The sequence below is a fragment of the Pecten maximus genome, chromosome 4, assembly GCF_902652985.1.
Source record: "Pecten maximus chromosome 4, xPecMax1.1, whole genome shotgun sequence".
NCBI classification, from domain to species: Eukaryota; Metazoa; Mollusca; class Bivalvia; order Pectinida; family Pectinidae; genus Pecten; species Pecten maximus.
In genome coordinates this window covers 48,977,893-49,005,201 of record NC_047018.1, presented here as the reverse complement: position 1 = coordinate 49,005,201, position 27,309 = coordinate 48,977,893, and the positions used below count along the sequence as shown (strand labels likewise).

The 27,309-nt window shown below is 35.8% G+C and overlaps 1 protein-coding gene and 1 long non-coding RNA gene across 3 annotated transcripts; one reads left to right on the top strand and one right to left on the bottom strand.

Moving 5' to 3' along the window:
* Positions 1–1,948: 1,948 nt before the first annotated feature.
* Positions 1,949–22,872, bottom strand: LOC117326329 (multiple epidermal growth factor-like domains protein 10). Of its 2 annotated transcripts, XM_033883037.1 has the most exons (15): positions 22,733–22,872; positions 19,059–19,268; positions 18,397–18,642; positions 18,073–18,171; positions 17,189–17,284; positions 16,719–16,814; positions 15,747–15,845; positions 15,152–15,244; positions 14,193–14,288; positions 13,116–13,211; positions 12,856–12,957; positions 12,412–12,438; positions 12,152–12,242; positions 11,865–11,917; positions 1,949–2,754 (listed from the first exon to the last, which is right to left on the bottom strand). In XM_033883037.1, the coding sequence occupies exons 1-15, from the start codon at positions 22,809–22,811 to the stop codon at positions 2,669–2,671; spliced, it is 1,569 nt and encodes a 522-aa protein (XP_033738928.1). In that variant the 5' UTR covers positions 22,812–22,872; the 3' UTR covers positions 1,949–2,668. The 2 variants fall into 2 exon arrangements, with proteins under 2 accessions (XP_033738928.1, XP_033738929.1); XM_033883038.1 differs by lacking the exon at positions 14,193–14,288.
* LOC117326339 lies at positions 3,129–4,109 on the top strand. The gene is made up of 3 exons (XR_004532474.1): positions 3,129–3,339; positions 3,598–3,687; positions 4,060–4,109. It is a non-coding gene; the product is annotated as an uncharacterized LOC117326339 (long non-coding RNA).
* Positions 22,873–27,309: the final 4,437 nt, after the last annotated feature.

Below are 27,309 nucleotides of genomic sequence, written 5' to 3'. Positions count from 1 at the left end.
TTAACAGAAATCTTGGTGAAATTCTCAGTAGTTTATGACTAGAAATATAAATTTGACAGACGACGGACGTTGCAACACGCCAAAAGCTCACCGGTCCTTCGTTGCATGTGAGCTGAAATGCAAAAACAAAAGTCACATATCCGCGTCTCTTTTTTCATGATTTTTTCCTTTGATCAGCATTAGTCATTTTAATCGGTTTTACAAATAGGAACAACACAAAACACACATTTTCTTCTAAGATACTGTTTAATTCACTTTAAAAAAATCAAGTTTATGAACTCAATTATCTAATTGGTATTCCTTTTCATAAAATATGTTAAACAGACAATCAAGTTTGAAATCATCAATAAATCCTACACAGTTAATAAATCTATATATATATATATCATAAAATCCATGTGTATAATGCATATAATGCTTAATGATAAATCTTCAAAAGAAAGAGATATGTTAGTGATCGAAAGAAAATTAAAAAGTGTTGCCAGAAAGAAAGAGATTATTTTATTAACTGTTATAATTCGTCTTTCTTTTATATTATGTTTTTTTTTTGGTATAATCAAAGCTTTTTATAAAAATATATTTAATGTCCGATAAGTTAAGATCATTTTGGTTCATCGAAGAGTTACTTACCCTGACATGGATTTGCTAACATTGTGACAACGTCACAAGACAACATCCATTGTAAAGAAGCGTGCTCAGTCATTATAATATTATCACAATTGTCTTCTAACGTATGTGTATATTACTCTCATGTACGTATGTATTAATGTTGTATCATGTAGATCAGAGGTATCAGCCGACTATTAACTAATTTGTGTGTAATAAACCCAGTTCTTGTGATCACTGCTTAATACGTAAATGTGTCTGTAATTAATAACATGCATCTTTCAATGAGTCGTCATTTCACGTAACGGTGTTACAAGCCGATATCCGTGTTTACCCAATACAAGTGTTAATGATGTTAATTACCGATCATAAATTTATTACATGTATTTGAGATTGATTAATTATCATATCACTTACTGTATGTTAGTGCATGAATTCTTGCTATAAAACAGAGCTACATTGTAACACAGGTAAACACCCGGGGCTATGACCTGGCAGCGGTCGCTATGACTACGTACAGTGTCAACCGATAGTCTGTACAGCTGTCGACACGGGTGACTTGCCCCGACATTTTTCTCTCCTCGTGGTGAAAAAATCGTCCGGATTATTGCGGGAAATTTACTAATAAAAAGTACGTTCCGTTCCCAAAATGGGCTTCGGAATCCGAATTTCCGGACTGGTGAGTACAAATAACGTTACGGAAATCCGTTCCCTTGCTATTGCGTCCGGACTGTGAGTTTTCCGGACTATCGGCGTCCGGATTATCGCGGGTCCACTGTACATTGATTACATCCCACAAAAACAGACACATACCTTCGCACATGTGCACACAAAACAATTAAAACAAATACAAAGTAAACCTCGTTATCTCTGAATGGATATAGGTTGTCCAAATATAATAAAACAGAGTTCATTAGCATTTTAAGGACATTGTATTTATAATAAGCTATATTTAGACATACGATAAGAATGTTATTTTCTTCTATTCAGTTTCAGAAACGCAAATAATAAAAAAAAAACGCTAAAATTCGAAGCATTTTTTTCCCATTCAATTTGTTATGAAAAATAAAAAAAAAAGAGGGCAAAAAATGCAGAATTTAAAAAATTGTGTAACCCATAGGTTTCATTTTATAATGCGAAAAATACTCTTTTTATCGAAAGAATAATTATCTTTTCAAATACAACAGAAGCACTGCGGAATAAAAGAAAATAACGTCGCAAGTACACGTAAGGAAGCAGACCACAGAAAGACTGTATAGTAATGGGAGTTATTTAAGTTTGTTAAGAAAATAACTCCTGTAATATGATATGCATAAAAAGGAAAAAAACAAAACAATACATGCTCATTTTATGTCGTATATTCATTTTGAAGTGGTACATACAAGCTTCACATTTGATAAGACTAAACTAAATAAATTGGTTTCGGATTTACAACATATGTCAAAACAAGGTTAATTCCGTCTTTGAGATAGAAATAGTTAATTTCAAAAAGGTTTCAAAAAAAGAACATGTGTAAAGAAATTTGTCATTTTGGATCATATATCGTGATATTTGGCAATTTTAAAGGATTTTTGTAAGTGGTTTTCATGGTATTAACAGGTCTGAGAAACATAGAAAATAAGTTTACTGATCCTTCAGAGCTGTAAATTCCAAATGTTGTATAGATTACAGATATATATACTTTATTAAAGGTATTATGTCGAGTAACTGGCTATGTTTACTTTTCTAACACTTGTGCCATATTTTTCAGAATTGGGCATGTCAGTAAGTATATTCAAGAATTTGTGCATTAGAAAAACAATTAAAATTAATTTCTTAATAAACACTCATATCCCATATTTTCGAATTTGTATATAAAGAAAACATATCTCATAAAACAGTCATTGTAAAATGCCTTATAGCAGACGTTCCATGTAAAAAGCATTTAATCATTTCGTGTTCTACCTGTTTTAAAATCAACTGAGGCAATATAATTCCCTTTACTGATGAATTATCCACAGCTGAGTTTGAATGATCTTTTATGATTCTTTATTATCTTGACTTGATGAAGTTGTCTGGCGTATTAGGTGACAACCATTTCATAGACGTGGGACGTTTCTTCTTGACGAGGTGAAATAGACGTATACCCCGTGTCCGGGACGGATTGTTCTGCAAGGCGAGCATAGATCGGAATAGGTGTTAAATGTACAAAAGAGCAATCAACATAAAGTACATAATACAATTTTATCGAGAGTAATTAAAAAAAAAGAATTAAATACAGAGTTTTGATATAATACACAACTTTACATATTTAAGGAGCATTAACGAAAAAAAGTCTTTGGTAGGGATAAAACAGGAACTGAGGTTCTTCGAATGTAATGGCGTAAAATATCTTTCGTTTCAATATGAGAAATACACTATATACGATAGGCTTAGTGTGACAGGGTTATATTTTGGGGAAATGTATAATAATAAATTGTGTATTATGTATTTTTAATTTCTGGTGCGATAGTCTTTAGTTCAAAGTATTTGTATGACTTGTTTGGAGAGTAAGTTCTGTGTGTCTTGTATGTAGGACAGGTATGTAAGGAATGTGAGTATGTATGTCATGTGACCTGACATAGACTTTTCATTGGACAGTTTTACCTAACACGCATGCTTTTAATCACTTTTCTATATTCAAAATCACTTCTGCTTTGGTATCCAAGCACATAACATCTACGAAGTCATTGTCCGAATATTCAAAGAGATCTGGTGAGTTTTTACTATTATTGGTGTTATTTTGATACTTAAATGTATATTATATTGTTGTGCTATGATACAACATGTAATTATGTTTTTTATGGATATTTTAATATATTACTTGAGTAGAGAATCTGGGGCTGAGCCACAAGATGTATCTCTTTGTCATTTCATTGTAAAAAGTATACGTTCAAATGTGTAGTTGTGGTTTGTGAATCAACCTTACAAAATTCACATAACTAGTATTATATTAATGTATTTTTATTACAGCTGATGTACAATGTATTTGTAAAATCAAATCCAAAACAGCTGTGTGTTGATGTTGAAACATCATTACGGAACCTCCGCATGATATGTGGGGTGAGTTTATAGTACATTTATTAGAGTAATAGAATATTTACATATATTTGGCATGTGCCTAAAGAGTAAAGTACCCATATGGTATATATACTGAAACTAATGTCATTTGTGAAGTATACATTAATATTATTTTAATATTCTGATACACATTTGTTTGATTCTGTAGAGTAACTAGGTTTAGATACTTAAATTATTCATGTGTACATTTTAATATTGTTTAAATAGCAGATATTTCGTTTAATTGATAGATATTGCTCAGTTCTTGTTAATTTTTTATATAACATGCGTTGTGGGAGTTATGTCCCTTGATTGTCAAGTCCAATGTAGTTTGTATTGTATATGTGTAAGTGATTCTTTGTCTTGTTATTGTAGGGTTTTTTAATACCGTGATGAACGGTTACAATAAACCAACATGAAGCTGACAAGAGGCATTCGAGTTGTGTTTTGAACCCAGTTACAAATGGCGCCCAACGTGTTTTGGATACAGTTTATGTGATCACCGGCGGATGGCGTGATGATTGATTTCAGTAGAGGTGACGTGTTTCCGGTTTCCTGAAAATCGGTCAAGAGACTGTTACGCTGCAGTGGTAAGCTGTGATGTTTGACTTTCCATTGCTCCTGTGATGTTTATTTCCATGTTCGCCACTATGTCTGATGACAAGAACAATTCATACTTGTGTCCAGTTTGGTGAGACAATTTTATTCGCAATATTGACACATTTGATCACTTTACACGTGATTGGCAGTGTTAGAAGTTCCGACCTTGACCTTCACGCGACCGGAAGTCGAGTGCAGAGACTTTTGTTTACATTCCCTTAGAAGATCAACTTTGAGAGACATTTATTTTTTTGTGTTTACCATTAAATTAATTCATTAATCCGTCCAGTAATTATTTGTCTATATATTGTAATATTTGATTGTTCATTTATTGCATTGATTATATACTTTTCTGTGATCATGTACATGTAATATATATTTTTCAGGTTTCTATACTTGCCATACTTTTTATAACTTTTGTGGGTTGTAAAGTTATAGATATATTTTTTTGTCCTTTGAGTAGTTACTTCAGTTATTATTGCAGTTATACTTATTATTTAGAGTAATTGCATCACTTTAAAATATCGCATCTTTCTTTATTTATTTTTTCTAGTTTATATTTTGCTATAAACTTACACTGTTTTCAGTGTTCAGTTTTTTTTCAACATGTCTTAATCTAGTTTTCTATAATATATTTTGGTGTTGTAAAGTTTTTTTGTAATCTCGATTGTTTATTTTTATTCGGTGTAGGACCAGATCAAATTATTTTTGAGCACAAGTCTTTTCTTTTTCTACTTTGCAGTTATTTCATTTTCTTTTGCTAATAGTAATACTAATAATAATCGACTTTGACCATTTAGACATTTTATGACTGTTTGCTTTGTGAGTCAGTGGGTGAATGTCTAGTTGATTGTTGATATATTATTGTGTGTTTCTAGTACTTACTATCTATATTGCATTTAGGTTTTGTTTACTGTTCTTATTAAAATTATTTACTTCTTTTGGTTGATACCAAGGGGAGATAATTTTCATCACTTTGTTTCAAGGGAAGTAAGTATATATTTGTTTGCTACAACTGTGTATTACTTGTATTTTTTTCAGAATTTTCTTCTCTTTTTCAGAGCAGATTGTTTTTTTTATTATTTTTAGTTAATATTCAATATTGAATTTGGTTGTTTGTTTGATAATTACATTTCAATTGTATTTCATGTTTCCTTTACATTTCAGATTTAATATTGTGTTTGTTTCTTTTCTTTTCTTTACATCATATTTGTACATTATCATTTTCTTTGGTAAGTATAGTACTTGTGTTAATTTCATCATGTCGGATACAGACAAGTTACAACAATATTTTGAAGAGATGGATGTTAAACCCAACTTAGAATCCAAGGAAGCTTTCGGAAAATGGTTATTGGATTATGCCAGGAAGGGAGCTATTCCGAAAACAGCTGGGACTGAAGATGGAGCTACTGCATCAGACCATGGTTCTACTACTAGACATCATAGTGGATCTGATCATGACCATACCAGTAGTCCTCAACGGTTTGTTACTCATCAGAGGCCCAGGGTTTCTCAGTTTCATGGACCGTCTGACAAAAAGGACCAGGTATCTTATGAACAGTGGAAGTATGAGGTTCAGTGTTTAATGGACAACCATGCCTACTCAGTTGAGGAGATTACTTTCGCTGTGAGACAGTCTTTGAGAGGTGATGCAGCAGGCGTTGCACGACGTCTTGGTCCTGATGCTGGATTGTTACGACTCATGGATAAGATGGATAGTGTATATGGCGTTGTAGAGTCTAGCGAGTCTCTCTTACAGAAATTTTACAGTGCGACTCAGCAGGATAATGAAGATGTTTCAGCATGGGGATGTAGACTTGAGGAATTACTTGACAAAGCTAAGCAGAAAGGGGAGATAACCTCTGGTGATTTTTCGGAAATGCTGCGATCCAAGTTCTGGAGTGGACTTCGGCAGACATTACGAGATGTCTCTGGACATAAGTTTGACACCATCCAGAATTTTGACTCGCTTCGGGTGGCGTTGAGACGAATTGAGTATGACCACCAGGTATCTAAGCCTGAGAAGAAGCCAATTACTTCCAAGATGGCCACCACTACTTCAGACTCTAAGGAACCTGACCGATTGAAAGAGCTTACTGCTGTGGTTAATCAACTAGCATCGGATTTCAACAATTTCAGGCAAGGTGGATACCAGAAGGACAACAAGAAGTCGTTTACTAGAGATACTGATAGGAATTCTGATTACCATACCTCTAGACCAGATCGTCAAAGGAATGACACCAGGCGGCAGGATCCTCGACATGCTAGTGATGAACAGCGCCAGCCTCCAGTTTGTTGGAGATGTGGTCAGACAGGACACCTGAGAGTTGGTTGCCGTGTGATCCTGGATCATTCTCGGAAGGCGTTAAACGGGAAGCAGTCTTCGGCGAAGGGTCACCCGTAGACTGTAGGACAGGCCGTAGACCCAGCAGATGTAACTCTACACAGTTAGTTGGAGAATGTAATGAGGTCACTGTGGGAATATCAGGAGTTGATGCTGTTGCCTTACTGGATACAGGATCTACCGTATCAACAGTAAGTGAAACATTTTATTATACATATTTGTCTCATCTGGAGTTAGCACCGCTTACAGAGTTACTGGATATTGAGTGTGCAGGTGGTACTTCATTACCATACCTTGGATGTATTGAAGCTGAGTTAGATGGACTTCCAGGTTTTAATGAACACCCTCACCGATGTATGTTTTTGGTCATACCTGACAGTAAGTATAACAAATCGGTACCTTTATTGTTGGGAACCAACATTCTTATAGAAGCTTTGAATGGTAGCAGACGTACCCATGGTGGAAGGTTTCTACAGGATATGAAGATGGAGGCACCATGGTACTTGACTTTCCGTTGCCTCATGTTACGTTCCAAGGAGCTTCGGAGAAAGGATTTTTGCCTTGGTAAGGTGAAGTTAGCGGAGAAAGGTAATATCACTATTGGTTCAAACTCCAAGGTTACTGTCAGATGTATTGTGGACAAGCCAGTGAACTATATACCTACCTGTGCTCTTGTACAGCCTGTTAACTCGGATGTTACTCAAGACTTGGACATTACACCAGGATTGCTACATTATGATTACCGGGAATTGGATCATAGTATACCTGTAACTATCTCTAATATTAGTATCCGGAATATTACTATACCATCCAGGTCTATTATAGCAGAGTTACACCCTGTGTCAGTGGAAGGATCATTAGAAGATTACCACACTCCTGAGAAGGAATCTGATTTCCGAAGTTTACTTACTCTGGACAAATCTACACTTGATACTGATCAACAGGCTAGATTAGATAAACTTCTACAGGATTTCTCAGATGTTTTTTCATCAGGCGACCTTGATTTGGGACACTGTACTGGTACTGAACATAGGATTGAGTTGACTGATGAAACTCCTTTCCGACAGCGATTTAGAAGGATACCCCCAGCCATGCTTGAGGAGGTTAGAGACCATTTACGACAGCTTGCAGCATGTGGAGTGATACGTCGTTCACCCAGTCCATGGTCTTCATGTGTCGTGCTTGCAAGGAAGAAGGATGGTAGCCTCCGCATGTGTATTGACTATCGTCAACTCAACAACAAGACTATCAAGGATTCATATGCATTACCCAGGATAGAAGAAATCTTGGATTCTCTCCATGGTTCCAAGCATTTTACTGTGTTAGACATGAAGAGTGGATACCACCAGGTTGAGGTTATGGAGGAACATAAACAGAGGACAGCATTTACTGTTGGACCTTTAGGACTATGGGAGTATAATCGTATGCCATTTGGATTGGTAAATGCTCCGGCTACATACCAACGCTTGATGGAAGATTGTTTGGAGGGATATATTGGATCCATATGTTTTATCTACTTAGATGATCTCATTATCTTTTCCAAGGATTTTGATGAACATGTCGACCGACTAGCCTTAGTGCTTCAGCGACTGAGAGAGAGTGGTATCAAGTTATCGCCCAAGAAGTGTTCACTCTTTCAGTCCAGAGTCAAGTACTTGGGATTTATTGTCTCGGAACATGGGGTGGAGGCAGACCCTGACAAAATTTCCAAGATTGCGGAATGGAAAACTCCGGAAAATCCAGATGAACTACGAAAATTCCTTGGTTTTGCGGGATACTACCGGAAATTTGTGAAGAACATCATTGGTGCAAGAACGGTTTTATTGGCCTGGAATGACTAGGGATGTTGAGGACTGGGTATCCAATTGTCAGCGCTGCATTTTAAGGAAGACCCCTACAACACAGAGAGCCCCACTGGTGAACATCCGTACCTATCAACCTCTGGAGTTGGTGTGTGTTGATTTTCTGACTTTGGAGACATCTAAAGGAGGATACCAGCATCTTCTTATACTCACAGACCATTTTACACGGTACGCGCAGGCCTACCCTACAAAGAATATGACTGCTAGGACAACAGCCGAAGTTCTGTTCAACAACTTCTTTCTTCACTATGGTTTTCCAGTTAGACTTCATTCGGACCAAGGACCTAACTTTGACGGAAAATTGATTCATGAGCTGTGCCAGGTTGCAGGAATCCGTAAGTCAAGAACATCGCCATATCACCCAAGCTGTAATGGGATGTGTGAGCGCTTTAACAGGACGGTACTTGGCATGTTAGGGACCTTGGAGCCAGATCAGAAGTCTGATTGGAAAAAACATGTAGGACCTCTTGTCCATGCATATAACTGCATGCGACATGAGCAGACTGGATGCAGTCCCTTCTACCTCATGTTTGGGAGGAAGCCACGATTACCGGTGGACTTGGCTTTTGGAATAGAGAGGTGTGAGAAGAGTGTTAAGCCAGGTAAATATATTGATGACCTCAGAACCAGACTCCTTTCTGCGTATGATGCTGCTACAAAGAGTGCTGATAAGGCTAGGGAGAAGCAGAAAGGCAACTATGATAGACGCGTGAGGGGTTCCAGCATAATATGTGGAGATAGAGTTCTGGTGAAGAAGTTGGTTCATGAAGGGAAACACAAACTGGATAACAACTGGGAGGAAGAGGTTTATGTAGTGACAGACCAAGAGAACAAGGATGTCCCAGTTTTTACTATTAGGCCGGAGACGGGAACAGGTAGAACAAGAAAACTTCATCGCAATCTACTCTTGCCAGTAGGGGAATTATTCTCCTCTGTTAAGGATGATGTGGAGTTAGATGACGTTCCGGTAAAACCACAGGCTAGACAGAGATTCAGGGAAACAGGGAAAGCTGAGAAGCTGATTCTTAATGATGATGTTGGTCCAGCAGCTGACGTGGCAAGCATTACATCGAGTGCTGAGGATGCTATGGAAGCTGAAAGGGATCCAGAAGTTTCATCAGATTTGGATGACGATCCTCCATTTGATGAAGCTGCGGGCAAGGCTGTTGCTGATGACGATCAGTCCTCTATTGCAGAGAATGTTCAGACTTTGCCTGGGACAGCCTTCAACTTCTCGGAGGGGGAGGAGGTGGCATCGGTTAATGCCAGAATACGAGGGCTGGATGGTGATATTGAAGGAAATTCTTGTAGGAAGAAGCCAGTACCTGTACCCAGGAAAACAAGGAAAAAACAACAACCTAAGTGGCAAACATCGGGTGAGTATGTAATGGTGCAATCATCCGTAACCCCAGACTGGATGACGAGAGGCAGGTATTTAGAGGTTTTAGCTACTGAGGGAAATTTGGACAGGATGCCAGAGAAAGTTCTGGAGTCTTTACTCTCTGTGGTAAGTGGCTCAAATTGATTGTTTTATCCATTGATTTAAAATAATTTGTACTTTTAATGTTTTCACAGGTTGGATGTCGCTGAAGCTTCTCCATGGCGATGACACGGAGGTCATTCATCTGCGAGGGGGAGTATGTGACAGGGTTATATTTTGGGAAAATGTATAATAATAAATTGTGTATTATGTATTTTTAATTTCTGGTGCGATAGTCTTTAGTTCAAAGTATTTGTATGACTTGTTTGGAGAGTAAGTTCTGTGTGTCTTGTATGTAGGACAGGTATGTAAGGAATGTGAGTATGTATGTCATGTGACCTGACATAGACTTTTCATTGGACAGTTTTACCTAACACGCATGCTTTTAATCACTTTTCTATATTCAAAATCACTTCTGCTTTGGTATCCAAGCACATAACATCTACGAAGTCATTGTCCGAATATTCAAAGAGATCTGGTGAGTTTTTACTATTATTGGTGTTATTTTGATACTTAAATGTATATTATATTGTTGTGCTATGATACAACATGTAATTATGTTTTTTATGGATATTTTAATATATTACTTGAGTAGAGAATCTGGGGCTGAGCCACAAGATGTATCTCTTTGTCATTTCATTGTAAAAAGTATACGTTCAAATGTGTAGTTGTGGTTTGTGAATCAACCTTACAAAATTCACATAACTAGTATTATATTAATGTATTTTTATTACAGCTGATGTACAATGTATTTGTAAAATCAAATCCAAAACAGCTGTGTGTTGATGTTGAAACATCATTACGGAACCTCCGCATGATATGTGGGGTGAGTTTATAGTACATTTATTAGAGTAATAGAATATTTACATATATTTGGCATGTGCCTAAAGAGTAAAGTACCCATATGGTATATATACTGAAACTAATGTCATTTGTGAAGTATACATTAATATTATTTTAATATTCTGATACACATTTGTTTGATTCTGTAGAGTAACTAGGTTTAGATACTTAAATTATTCATGTGTACATTTTAATATTGTTTAAATAGCAGATATTTCGTTTAATTGATAGATATTGCTCAGTTCTTGTTAATTTTTTATATAACATGCGTTGTGGGAGTTATGTCCCTTGATTGTCAAGTCCAATGTAGTTTGTATTGTATATGTGTAAGTGATTCTTTGTCTTGTTATTGTAGGGTTTTTTAATACCGTGATGAACGGTTACAATAAACCAACATGAAGCTGACAAGAGGCATTCGAGTTGTGTTTTGAAACACTGGAATTAACAAAACTATTAATGGGCATTTTTTTAAAATGTATACATCAGTTTATGTACGCTATGGAAGCATTGTTTAAAATTATGCAGGTCGTCTTGTGATAAGCCACGTGGTAATACCGATCGAAATTTTATCTATTGACATTTTCCTGTTTTATTCTGTTTCACTCAAGAGTTTGCTTTTATGGGAAAATAACAGGACGTTGGAAATAGTTACGTGCATTTCGGGTACACATTTTTCTTCGTGATGCCTATCAAACATATAAACTTTTTTTTTTCGAAATGTTTAACCGTATAACTTAAATAAATAAATACAAGGTAAATAAATTTTTAAAAAATTGGTATTTTCTAATTATGTAAGGAGCCCCAATAGATTGGTATAACAAAGGCGAATGGAAAAGGGTAACACAATGCGGTTTGTTCCCATAATGTCAAGACATGGTCAGATGATCTTGATTTGGAAACACGATTGTAGGAAGCATAATTCTAAGTCAGTCGTACATGTTATTTAAGACATTTCAAATATCAAAATCATAAAAACTAACATTGCACAGCTTGCCACTTGCCGTCGGTTACAAAATAACAAGTTACGTGGCATCTTAATTATTTCCCTTACCCTCCTTAATGTCTGTACCCGTATTTGACGAGTTCTTTCTCTTTTGTCTGTATCTGCAAATGAAAGATTACAACTTAGAATTATCTATCACCAGGTATACAGCCAGTATCATCTGGGGCGGTCTGAAGCTATACTAATGGAGCTAATACGGCTCCCGACTAGAGCGTTATTCAAAACAAACTTCTTTACTTGTAGGTTTCTATATTTGAATCTTAACAGTTAAGCACGAACTTACAACACTTAGAAATCGAACAACGCAGCGTTAAATACATATATAATGTACTTACCGTAGGTGGTATATTACTGTAGTGATCAACGCCGCTAACTGCAGCCCACAAACAGTAGCCAAAACAGCTATTATTATCATATTAGAATCGGCTGTAATACAATAAAATGTTATCGACAGTTATTAAATACAATATTTCAGTATAGGACACTCATAGTAAAGATTTTATCACATATGTGTATTAGAGAACATTGAATGTGAATAAGGGTTGATTACACAGTTTTTTTTAAACCTTGTAAACACATGAACCGTTCTATTTACCTGAGGACTGCTCTGTGTTACGTGAACCTGGGAAAGAGATAAATTAAAAAGGATGAAAGACTGTTGTTTTTAAAACAGTTTGGTTTATTTCCGATCAATATTGTTTTATTTCAAACACACAAGTCTACATGTACATTGAACATGTTAGGTAAAAAAGGTGTCCAAATCGACGACAAATAATCACCAAGTAAGCTATAGTACTGTACGGAGTTTTAGCCTTTCCTAATTAGTTATGATAAATGATGCAAAATAGTAATAAAATGCCTAAAAATGTGAAAAAATCCCAGATCAAATGTGGATTTAAAAGTTGCATATTTAAATGTTACTTGTGCAATTATCTATTGATTCTGAGGTATGTAACGTTATCCATATTGTTTATTACTAGTATATTTTTTTTTAAATGACGACACAAGACAAAAGATAAATGAAGACATCTACACATACCAGTGGTTAGACAGCGTCCATTGTCTTTACTACAGATGTTGTCGGTACACTTGTCCGGACAATCAGCACCACACACCACTCCATACTTTCCGGGATAGCAATCTATATAGAATAATATAATTACGGTTTATGTTGATTTCTTTTGTTACAAGTCAGGCAATCGTAATAGTTGCTTCCCGATCTTCTTATTCCAGATAAAAAGACATACTTTAATTATTTTGTACTACACATTTATTTTGAACTATTTTATACTGCTTTACCTAAACAGTGACCTGTTTGTTGATTACAAATGAAGTCTTTACACGTCACGGGGCAAGTCAAGGAACATGTTACACCATACCTCCCAGCAATACACCCTGCAAATAAAGAAATGGTAAGATAACCGTCTGTTTAGACACCATTTGGGCAAATACGATCACTTTCGTTTCCCTAGGACCCAGGTACATACCAGCCACCAAACCAATTTGAATAATTGCAAATATCCTCAATAATTTATGAAAATATGTTCAATAATTTGTAAATGTATTTGATAAATTGTAAATATCGGTTATAAACACGTAAGGCATTATTGAATTTTGCAATGTATGATATGCGATACACGTATCAGGAGTAATTTTCCAAAACAAAAGTGTGAGTGCGCAAGGCACAAAAGCATCTCTTAAAAACTGAATATTGTCGATTTCTAATGTAAAAAAACAACAGACAATTCTATCGGCATGGTAAGACAAAAACAACAAAAAGAACTGTAATAGAAAAAATACTTTTATCAATTCAATCATTGAGGAAAAAATGAAAAAAAAAAAAAAACGGACTCGACAATTGAGATCGGGCTCGGCTCGTGATAGACAAAATTACCCCGATCGTTTACTCAGATACTGGGTTAGCCGCGTAATCACCGTGTGATTTAGTCACGCATGCAAATATATGTCGACAGATTGTATCGATTTAGTCACTCATATAAATCACAGCAGTATTTGTTTGATTTAACATGTACTATTTTTAGACGTTACGATAAAAAAGTAATCATATGATATGAATAATGATTGCTCTACTGCGAATGCGTATCCGCACACGTAAACCTCTTATTGTAAATAACCTTATCAAAACCACCAAAGACATTATTAACAAAAGGAACACTTCCAAACAAGATATCCACGTCCCTTCTGTGTTTTAACACATAATGTAATGTACCCCAAATTATATGCTGTTAAGCGAAATACTGTGATAGGAACAATCTTATTTCAGCGGTAGCCATTTGAGATAGTATGGACCGCAAAATTATTTATGGAAATAAGTAATATGCAAAACATTTTAATTATATATTAAACAAATATTACCATTACATAGCCCAGTAGTCCGGACACAAACATTGTTTTCGCAGTTCATCGGACAGTCTTTATCACACGTTTCTCCGTGTTTTCCGGTAATACATTCTGAAAGCAATACAAGGATATGTGTTATTACTACGCCATTTTTAATTGCCGAACTGGGACATTATGCACACCCGATTACATTGTGGTGATCATAGGTCAAAGTTCAATTTTAAAACATAGGCTTTTGAACAAATATCTAATTAACTCCAATTACAGACTTTATTTTATTGAAATTCATTCTGAAAAAGTATATTTTGATGGAAACAACATCACCGAAGGCACAAGGTATTAAACAAAACAGAAACATAGGCTGCAAATTCAAAATAGAAACAGTTATAAAATAGACAGTAATCGAGTACATCTCTGGGAAATGAGTTAAATCTATCTCTGGAAATTCATCGAAAAGAAAACGCCGATGCCCTCGTACCACTTGATATCGTACTTATACGGTCTGGATTGGGTGAACTTGTACCTTAAAGAATTAAGCTATGAAGAAGTTTAACACAAATGATCGCTCTTAGGACGATTAAAATCTGACCCAGTAGCACACAAGGATAGAGAATTAAATGTATACTGAACAACATCAAACTACCTTCCGATAGCAGTTGCTTATGACCATCTATATACATTGCAATTGCTATATATCTTTGAATTTGCCTTTATCAGTGGTGAAATCAAAATTTCAGACTCTCCAATGAAATCATAGGTTAAAAACAAACCAGTCGTTTTCAATTAGGTGACGTGATTTGGAATAAAGACGCTTACAAAAGCAACGCAATACCTTTTCATGCTTGGTCGATTTTAGGTAGGTAGAATGAATGAATATCCTGAATGCTGTATCGCCTGACAGATTGTTTACAAACTAATTACAAATTTTTAGCGTTATGGTCTTCTAAGTTAGTTGGGTAAAACCAATATCTCACCTATGCATGTGGCGTTGTCTCTTGTACACCTGTCCCGACAGTTTACGGAACAATCCTGATCACAATTTTCTCCGTGCTTCCCAATGATGCATTCTAAAGCATGAGTAAAAAAGTGCAGGTTAATCAATTTTCTTTGGTCGTAGTTAGCGTTATCAAATCTTGAATTGTTTAGATAGGATCGCACTTCAGGTGGTATGTTACCGGTTCTTATTAAAACTTTTCTTCCTGGTCAAATAATTGCTATTGTTAGTTACAACATAGATATATATATATATATAAGCCACGTGCCTGTACAGCGTCCACTGTGTCCGTCACACGACCCGTCCTTACAATTCAGTCCTGGACACACGTGTTCCCATATTTTCCGGACACACATTCTAGAAAGTAGATAAACGGAGCAGTGAAACCTGAAGTTGTTCAATACAGGATTTTATGTTGTACATGTTAATGAATTAAACAAAATATATAAGAAATAAAAATAATATCCTTCGCACAACGGTCCTTACATCCACAGAATATGTTTGACAACATTTATTCCCCCTTTTTCCAATAATTCCTTCTGAAATATCCGAGAAATTGGATATCACCTACATACCATTATTACAATAACCGGTGTATTTGGCACATAACCTGTCCTTACAGTTTACAGAACATTGTTGTCCACAGGAATTGCCGAACTTCCCGTCAACGCATCCTGAAAATATAAACCCGAACATACAATGCATATGTAACTCGGTCGTAATTTTAACTCCATACCAATGATTATGAAAAGAAATCTAACGGAAATCATATTCATTATCTATTTTGATCGAAATCTGAATATTGGCCGTTTGGAATGCTCCAATAGTTTCATTTTAAAAATTCGAATATAAGATTTTCAAATAAGCTTCATTTAGAAATTTGATTGCATATAGAGATATCGCCAACTCTCTAAGGATTATACAAAGGATACAAAAACACGTTACATATTTAGTGGTGCATCCAGTATCAGATAATTGTTCCGGCAGAGACATAAAGGTCAATACAATGAATTAGTACAGTCAACTTTATGGATCTTTTCAATTTCATTTTATATAATGAATATAAACAACATGCAACGAGTAATTAGCATGTATGCTTTCATCTGTTCATGTCTACGTATATATGATAATAAAAAGTTTTCTATTTTTTGTATCGGTTTTATTTCATAGAAATCATAGATGATTTTAAGATGTACGGCCGTTAAAGCCCGAAGCAATGTTTGTAATCTTCCTTAGTGTTTTAGCATACTATATAATTCGCAAGAAGCAATCTAATTAAAATCTAGATGGTCATTCTCATTACGTTACATGAACCATCTATATTTTAATTAGATTGTCAAGAAAGTGTGTATTACTAAGCTCTACTATATTCATTATATAGTTATACGTAGCTATATTTAGCAGTGGTCCATTTCGTATAAACGGTATTACACATGAATTGATATTACCAACTGTAATGTCCTTGCGATTTGAATGCCTATCTGTTGCTTAGTATTTTGAAATAATTGGGCAATTATATGTTAATATGAAGGGAAAGAATCACTTGCCATGACAGTAACCGGTGTCTTTGGCACAAAACCCTTCCTTACAGCTCACTGAACAGACTTGATCGCAAGCATTACCGAACTTTCCATGAATGCATTCTAAAAACATAAAAACGTCCATAAGTATATGATAGGTAAGTATAGCATAATCTATCAATATCTTAATAGATGATATTACATATCAACAAATAAGCAAAGGAAAATTTAAAAAATGCCTCTATTTTGTGTTGAGTGTCTGAATAAAAAAAGTATTTCATATGTACATATTTCTTTCTGTAAAACATTGCGATATTCAGTACCCTCTCCATTGGGACCTCCCATGTTTAATGTCAGCTGCCTTACACAGTATTGGTACTTTACGGCCGTTATCTAAAACTCAGGTGTCTATAAACAACATGTTTTCTCCAAACAGTTATTTACGAACAATAATGTCTGAACACTTATATATTTGGACACCTATAAACTGTACAGACCAAAACAAAATCCAGATTCGTTACTGCACAAGCTGTCCTTACAATTGGTAGAGCAGTCGTTTTCACATGTATTGCCGTATTTTCCTTGAATGCAATCTGGAAAGGAACCGAATAATAATACTAATTATTAAATACCAGATGACAATAGGCTAATTTCATACTTTATACGTGATTGGAACGATTTCAGATTGAATAAGGTCATAAACGAAGTGATAAAGAAATACATTCAAATTTTAGTAAGTAGAAGAAATATCAACAAGTCGGAACTAAAAATGCCCTACAAGAGTTCCAAGACACAAACAGAGAATAAAATCGTAAAATAACATTTTGTGAATGATGAAACTGTCCTAAGTCTGGAAAGGAAGTTTCTCCTCAAAATATAACAAACATAATTTTATATTCTGATAAATGAAGGCAATAAGAGTGTCACCAAAATTATTTCACTTTGGCATATACAGTTTATTTATAGCAAAGTATTAACACTGTAATAATTTTGGCGCACTGAATATTTTGTGTTACCAAATTAAAAGAAGATAGCGCAATGTATACAAAAGCCACAAACACATGATTTGATGTAATCATGGTATATAGAATTGTAAATTAACGCAATCATAATTTTTCACATTGCTTCCAGCGCGGAAACTGTCAAAATTTCAAAATAAGATTGTCGCTAAAATGCATGCATATTCAATAAATGCATGTCGAATCGAATCTATAAAGATGCCTCCAGGGCAAATTACATCCGTATAACAACTAACTGCTTCATTGCTACAAGGTAAACTGCTTAGTTACTACACGAGATGGAGGATCTTCTCGTTAACGCTGTCCTTTTTAAAATGATACATAAAACCATACATAAAAATTAGTTTTATAAAGCTACTTACAAATGCAAGAACCCGTTTTAGAGTTACAGTTTCTTCCGTAACAACTTGCCGGACATACTTGATTACAATCACCATTACCGTACATCCCTACTGGACAACCTGGGTATAGAAACTATATAATTAATAACACTATTTGTTTTGTATTTTTTTTTAATCACAAACCATATACATCCCTAAACGGAAATGGTCGTAAGCCTACTTTTTAAAAATCTTAACTTCATGAGAATAAAATATTACATCTCTTCATTTATTTCTCAACTAATTTGAATGCAGTGATACAGTACGAAAAATTATTTCATGATAATAAGATTTATTTATACTTACCAAACACTTGAACCTCACAAAGCTCCAATAGTGCATCATCACTATACCAGTTGTATCGTTTTGGGTTGTTTCTATAGTTGTACACGGTCACATACCGACCTACATACGGGCACTGGTGTGTCACCACCAGCTGTACTGAACTGTTAGTGCTACTAGTGTCTTCATAACAGAGGACACCGTCTGTTGGTAAAGTGGTGGTATTGGATACATACAGCTGGTATCCGGCCAATCTTTGCTGAAAATTGTCTGAAAAGAACAAAACATCATCATGTGAGCAACGTCATTGATACTCCTTGATATTGACCGATGAAGATTGAAGTCCCACACGATACATCTACTTGGAAAGTGTTGTGTAAATCAGATTGAACAGCGTATTACTGAAAAGTTTGCACTTAAAGTACCGTAGTTTCCCCCGTAGTAAAATATGTATTTCAGCATTAACTGCCATTTACCTGTTGTGTGACTTTGCAATAAATAACAATCTTGAAGGGTTTGATTTAAACATCGCCCTCCCTTCATGGAGCTCCAACAAATCCAAATATAAAGATATTAACGATGTGCCAACTACACAAATGTGCTCTGTTACAAACAATAACACACTTTTAGATGAGATTATAACAAGACAAATCTTTAGATATTTTCTTTTTATAGGACAGACTTACCTCTGTAAACTATTCTGATTGTGTCGATGGTACTGATTTGTCCAAGATCGACGCGCCACCAAGCCGTCTTCGAAACACGAATATCTGTGTGTGAACAACAATCAGAGAATACATCTGTCTCTTCACATCCGTCCACAGCCCCACTTGCCGGCCATCTACCATTGCCAATATCACTACTTTGTGAAGCTGCCTTTGACAAAGCGAGGTTTTCTGCAATATCCAATGATTTATGAGCCATCATATTCTACTCATACCGAGAAATACATCAATGTATCTGAACGCTAATGCCAGCTATTATGTATACTAGTTGTGTATTGAAAAAGGGGTAGAAAGATATATCTATAAACGATATCATGGCGAGTATTTTTTATAGTCGCCTACAGGTAAAACTGAAGTTTGTCAGCGCACTAGCGGCTTCATTCATTGAAAGATTAAGGACCATAAGATCTCGATTGAGTTCTGGTCAATTTCACTGTTATTATTTTTAGCGTGGGCCGGTATGGAACATGTATTTTGTTAAAACAATACAAAGTATTATTTTTTCATTCTAAACTCACAAGTCGCAAGCATCGTGTCATCAGCAGAGAATAAAACAATAAATTTCGAAAAAAGTTCGAAAAGCGCATATTTTGGAAGAAACATTTGTGACCTAAACGATTGCTGTACAGGAAATTTAAACAGAACAGTAATGTTAAAGAGCAATATTGCATTGTTATATGTAGACCTGCCAGAAGCATAGTATGGAGTATATAGCATAAAGGTTATATTGATAAATTAACTGAACCGATTTTGAGTGATGATATGATGGCATAATCTATCATATCTTCACTTCAGAACCACATTCAACCCTACTTACAGAATACATGCCTTCGGCGATTCTCTACTTTGTCCGTATCTTAATAAAGTTATAAGTATTCATGATGAAACGAATTTCTCGAAAAGCTTTTAGTTAATTGACAGGTTCCGCAATCCATTCTTTCAGAATTATCCTCCTTTCTGCCATCTCCGAACACTTCCGGATCGTCAATTGCCTGCACTAGAACCTACGCTGGTAATACATTAATAACTCGGTTTATCGCCTGCTCTTTTATGCTGTTCAGTAATAAATCATTAAATTAATTCACGTATATCTGTTGTCAATGCATGGTTTATCGAAATCACATCGGCAGTGCAGTGATATCGACATTTACTTCCTAAAAGGAAGTTTGCTTGCAGTGAACCAGTACTGGGTCACAAATAGACTTGTTAATGTCATTATGATAAAAGGTAATGAATGATTATGATAACTAATTGTTTTTATATAGATATAGGTTGATAATCTTGGTGAAATATATTTGCAGACTACGTTTAACACACATAGTTTTTAATCAGAGAAATGCGTTTGTAACACATCATAAGTTGCCTTACCTGTATATATTTACCTGGACCAGTTTTATTAATCTCTGAAGTCGTCGTACGTGACTGTATGAGACGTTCGAAAACTACAGGTGGCTATCCACAGGTAGTACAGGTAACATGTATAACAATTTCTTTATGGGTAGACACTAGTGATAATAAAAGGCTATAGACCGAGTACCTGTCTATAAATATGAATATCAGGTGTTTTGAATCAAATATTGAAATAAGACAAATAACATTTTATTTTTGAAAATACAAAAAGATATAATTATTTACTTGAGATTGCAATTTCATATTTTAAATTAATCGTATTCATAGCGATCATAATAAAACATTTTCCATATAGTTTCATAAATTTATATGCATATTCTACAGAATGGGAAAGAAATATTGCTATCCATGTATGCTACATTAAATCAGACAGTAGTCAAGATGGGTCAAGATGGGTCAAGATGGTTTAATTAGCAACCAGCTCGCATCAGAAATTAGTGATCTAAGAAGTGTATAAGCTGCGAGTTTATTTCTCTTTAAGAAAAATAATGACAATGTTTGCTTATTTTTGTTGTTAATCGCCCCTTGCCAGGGTCTTTTAGAGGTGATTTATCCTTGTAGTAGAAAGTGGCTTCCTCACTGAACATTTTGGAGGCCCATCGCATGCCATCCAGAGCAAATAAGGTAAATTGTCTTGCGCAAGGCCACAACCACGACAGTACAGACCGGCGCCTTTCTCAGCTTCCCATGGAACACAAACCAATAAGGGTAGGGAGCGTGGAACCACTCACCTCAGATCATCACCTGAGATTACGTGGCCGGCGCTCTAACCGACTGAGCTATTGCGGCCCGAAATGACAATGTAATGAGTTAGAATATGAGTGTTTCCTTTCGCAATTAAACATACTTTTGTTACTATAAGCTATAAAGTTATAAATTCCCGAAATCAGACAAACTATCAATGAAAATATGAAACTTATTAAGAGTTCAATAACATTCCTTGTGCTTGTTTTCAGAACAACTTCTATAAAAAGCCAAGAAAAGGAAGGTTGTTGTTCAAAATCAGAGTCGAGTCCGTTCATTACTAAAGTGAAATAACATCTATATACATATATACTAAAAGTTCAGCTGATTGTCAAATGTTATCAGTCTGGTGATAACAAATCGAGTTGTATTTAAACTCGGTACATTGTAAAACAATAAAACATTTACCCTATCGACAAATAAAAGAGAAGCACAATTACATAGCAAATAAAATGCACTTGATACTTGAAACATAGCAATAAATAAATCGGATTTTAATAATCTTTATGTAATAATAGAGTATATATTTCTTATGTAATGATGAGGCAAAAAAAAATGTGGTTGGTTTATAATGATGTAGGGCAGTTGGTTTTAAGGTCACTTAAGGACACTTTACAACAATGAATATTGAAAATGAGCAACATCCCATAACAGTGTGCAAATAGTGGCATTGACCAAGCTGTTACATACCTAGTAATGGGTTATTAGTAAATGAATTATATGTTTAATATTTTCCAGCTGATTCACAGTTCTATGTAACACAGGTACATGTAATATATCAGATATTACTGACCAATAGATAAATGCTCTATGTTTAAGATTTCATAACGGAATTATGAGGAGGTATTGGTAAAAAATCGGTAGTTTTCTATGAATTTTCCAGCTTGCATATATTATCTTATCAGAACAGTTTTTTATAACTCTGTAAATTATTGATGTATCCTTATTAATGTTATTGTCACTAAATGTGCGATAAACCGCGGATATACAGTATTCTCTACTGCATATTGCGTCGTAATGAAAAAGACTACCATTATATTAATCAACAACTCCCCTAAACCCAACCCTTCCTGATGTCATATCAAGACAGATAGCTCCGAATACAATTGTCACGCCTTTCTACTTGCATTGCGGAAATGCCCCTTCACAAGATGACATTGAAACAACATATCACCCACTCCACAACCACTTTACTGTAACTATTGTGTAAAATACTTCGAAACAGGAAGTAAATTGCTTTATATACAGGACCGCGGTGGCCGAGTTGATATGGTGTCCAGACACTTTATCAGTAGCCCTCCACCTGTGGGTTCGAAACCCACGTGGGGCAGTTGCCAGGTACTGACTCTGGCTTTCCTCCAAAACCAGGCACTTCCTTAAATGATCCAGGCTCTTAATAGGACGTTAAGCGAAATAAGCTATATATGCTTAACAATCAACTGCCACCTATATACATGTTACATTGTTAATTACCTACTAACCTTCAGATCTGATTGTGGTGAATACAAGGAAAATGATCAGACAGACCTCTCTGCCGAGCACCATCTTTCTGTTCGACATTTCATGAGCCTAATGTTGACTAAACACCAACGAGGAAGTGCAACAAGTCTAAAACAGGTATACGTATGTTAAATAAATTGCCATACATGAGTGCACATGGACTTGGCACGAATGGTTCATAAATATATAGACATGAATATAATTTTACCTGTAGTATCAGGGATAGTAACTCCCAGTAGAAAACTCCGGACAATAATTCTAAAAGTTGTATTATCATATATTACGGGTTGTGAATCTCACTTTATTATTTGTCAACGTCAAGCGAAATATTTGATCATTCCAACGAAGAAAAGTTATTTCATAATGAATTCGAAAAAGTAGGTAGATTAGGATATATAGATATATATCTCTAAGGTAGAATGTTAACCCGGTCACTTGTGAGTGGCTAATTATCTAGGGCAAATACAGTGGTACTGCTCCGGGATCGAACACGTACTACAAACACACACACGATAGCTCTGTGAAGTTCCATTTATTCCATGGGGTAAAAACCCTATAATAACAACATAACAATAGTAAAATATCACAGTCTTAAAACCTTCTTCTCCTAGACAAATAATGAACTCGTCCAGTGAAACGCGACTGGCTAACGCATTTAGTACAAACACGCTTCACTATATAAATACTACTTAAACAAAATACTAGATAACCCAGTCGCAATCATGCATTACAAAGGAACTGACAAGGTTACGTTATGCACACCGAAGCAAGATATACAGTTACTTCTAAACAAATACTATTGAATCGATTGCGACTCAATTACAGTTACAGAGATATATAAAATACAAATGATTAGCAAAATACCACATGGCTTACAAATGTACGGAAATAACAAAACCTACCTCTTCAAAAATGGAAGAGGGCTTAATCCAAAGGGAAATAACCCGTAGATGGCCGGTTACAGACAATGCTGCATATCTACAAATGATATTCAGATGTTATAATATACTGCTAAAGGAAATCGAACATTTTCTTTTACAAGAATCTCGAAAACAATAATACTGATGAAAATATAAAGCCAGAACATATCTTCTATATAATATAAAAGACAAACATGAATTTCTAATACTATGAAATTCAAATTACCACAAGATAGATTGACTTGTACTCGAGAATAAAGTAATCTAACAAAAACACTGATCCTCACGTGCAAATACAATACAATCAGTACATTGTAGTAATGGACAATATAATCAACATAAAATATTATCTGTACTTACAATTGAATAGCACAGCTCTGATGAATATCAAAATGTCTCCTATTGTAAAAACCAAACCGCCATCATTCAAATCTCATACGGGTGTGATAGATTGCCGCGCAGTGCGCACACTGACCACTGGGCAATAAGATAAAAATAGATTGAACCTTGACATTACTAAGAACCGGTTTACAAAGCATGATAATATACTACATACAGTTCCGTCACAATATACCGGACCGGATCTCAATTATGTAAAATGTACAAATACATTACAATAAATAAGGCTACATGTTAATTTCAATTACATTGAAATTGTACCCTACTACATCCTCCCCTCCTTACAAGGAAGATGTCCTCATCTTTCATCAAAATGGTTACTAAAACATTTGGCACAAAAAAATAATACACAAAAATTTGCCTATTTCTACCAAAAAATTAATTTAGCACAAAAAAATATAACTTCTCTTTTACTACTTCCATCCAAAAGTGTATATATATATATCCACACCTCTCCCCTTCTACTAAAGAGATGACAACATCTCCAATAAAGAGTATCCTATCATTAAAAGTCTATAAAGGTTTATATACAGTTACAACTACTCAAGATGTAACTCAAGATTTCAAAATATCAAAGAAAGTGTCACGTGTAGTCTTGACATTGTCTTGAAATCTGCGGTAGTTGCAACACTCATCAGGAAAAAGGCTTTTCTCTCCCACTCCGAAGGATGAAGCGATGTTTGCTGCGAGCAAACAAAATCCCCCGAAGTCATCCACCGAGGTGGTTCCCTACTCTTGGTTGATCTCCTAGGTGCCGCAATCGGCTGCTCCCTCTGAGGTGGTATTGCCGGTATACCACCAGGCAGTAGGTCAGCATCAGACTCCTCACTGGATGAATCCTCCCTTTCATCCTCCACATCACCAGAACCAGCCGGCTCCTCATCCTCAAAGGATACGGATGGCGGTGGCAACGAGTCTTGGCTAGGTATGGGTGGCCCGGAGATGTGCGTAGACACATCCTCTCCCATGTCACTGGAACTGCTGTCATCATCACTGTCGCTTGATGACACATGACCCTCGACAACTGGTTCCTTCACTGACGTACTCCTTGTATTCGATCCCGCCTTTACCCGTGGCACCGGGTGTGGCCGAATCACATTGGTATCTCTATCCATCGGTAATGAACCTACAGGCAGTAAATGATTAAGATGTAGAGTCCTTATCCTGCCCTCACCATTCTCCTTCCTGAGTTTATAAACAGGTATATCCTGATTGTCCCGACCAACGACAAAATACACGTCTGACTCCCATTTGTTAGCAAGCTTATGGCGACCCTCGAATGCCAAAATCTTAACAAGGACGCGATCTCCAATGTCTAAGATTGCGTGTCGAGCCTTTAAGTCGTAAGTTGCCTTCTGTCGCTGCTGAGCTTCCCTAGTTTTCCGGTTAGCCAACTCGAAAGACTGTGTCATGCGCTTCCTTAAATCTTTGGCATACTCTGGCACTCTGACAGTATTCCCAGGTTCCTCTAACCCTAACACCAAATCAACAGGCAATCTAGGTTGTCTCCCAAACAATAACTCAAAGGGTGAGTAACCGGTGGTGTCATGGCGGATACAGTTGTAGGCAAACACCAATGGACCTATGTGCCGCTTCCAGTCCTTCTTCTGATCTTCACCCAAAGTTCCAAGCATGTCCATCAGAATCCTGTTGAACCTCTCGCATGTACCATTACCACTCGGATGATAAGGTGATGTCCGAGACATTGAAATTGTACCCTACTACACGGAGTTCATGCTTGTGGTACTGTTAAACCGAGTTCATTTACCTTACTGAGATATTGTTATGATCCGTCTGTGGTGTCAGTGGGGTCAGATAAAACAAAAGAGATCTTTCTGATTTGGTCCCACCCCTCAGGTGCAAGAGTATTAGACGCGCCGTTTGAATTGTACTGCTTTCCCTAAGCCCATGGATGTTTCACATCTAATTTGGATCCTCTCATTCCTATAGAAAGTAGAAGGGTTTTGAAGTTTTTGTGAGTTTCTTAATTTGGTGCTACAAATTGGGTTTCAGGGAACCCAGGCTCACGATACAGAACGAGACTTGTAGGCAATTCATTTTTACTGTGGATATACACAAAGGTGTAAATATTTGATAACAAGTTGGAAATTTTACTAACAATAATCATCTGTACATAAAGACATAAAGACAAAGAAAATGGCATTCAACATGCACATTCTGCTTTTAATTTCTATCAATTATCAAAACTATACAAAATTGGTTAAAATTACGAGGTTAACGTTTTCTTCTTCCAATATTTCAATATTTTTTAGCACATTTTCCCCAGCATGGACTCCAATTTATGCTCACTTTTGCACTGGCACATGATTCTATTTCCTGTACATCAGCAAATGCAGATGTCGCAGAATTCGAGCCGTGTAAAACTAAGTACATAAAGAAACGAACTCGGATTTTTTATTCTTCCAAAGACATCTTCATCCTCCTTGATACATGTTGGGTTGAAATATGTTCGCTGCACCCCGTCCAGACCAGTGTTCTGTACCCGGACTATGAACATTTTTATTGTTCATCTATAGCGACTATACAGTGGTATGATAATATCAATTTTGATGCACACTTTTTATATGTTTGATCGTTAATAAATCATTATCAAGGTAAAAAGAAAAAATATAGTGAATATTCTAGGCGCTGGAAACTGGTTGGGGATCGGGAGCGGCCTAATGTTAATGTCGCCTAGCCTTCTACGGCTGGGTTGGTGGATTTTTTAAGCAAGTGCTTTCCTAGTCAAGCTTTGCACTAGATTATCCAATGTAGCCATTGATAGTCTAGATAATACAAATAATTCAATTGTAGAAATGCGTTGGATCTAGATTAATTTACAGATGTTTCAAATTGCGTTACAACAAGATTTCGTCTGCGCAATTCACTACAAACACATATATCGACACCCAATCCGTGGCATGCCAATAGGGCTATCCGTCCTTTTTATGTAGCCACTAGCAATAGATAATCCATTCATATTTTTTTTTTTTACAAATTACTCCTTTTTCGTTGCCCCATGCATGTGTGCATCACGTGATAAATGCTCTATATTTGGGCAATATTATTTCATATTTCCACCAATTTTGCCTCTCCGAACTGACCACAGGAAATATATTCTGATTTAGATTTTTTTTACAAATATTTTTTTTTTAAATGATCATAATAGGTATAGAATATTCATAAACTTGTCTGTCGTTTCCTTCTAATTTTTATTTAAAAACAAAGGAACACAGTGA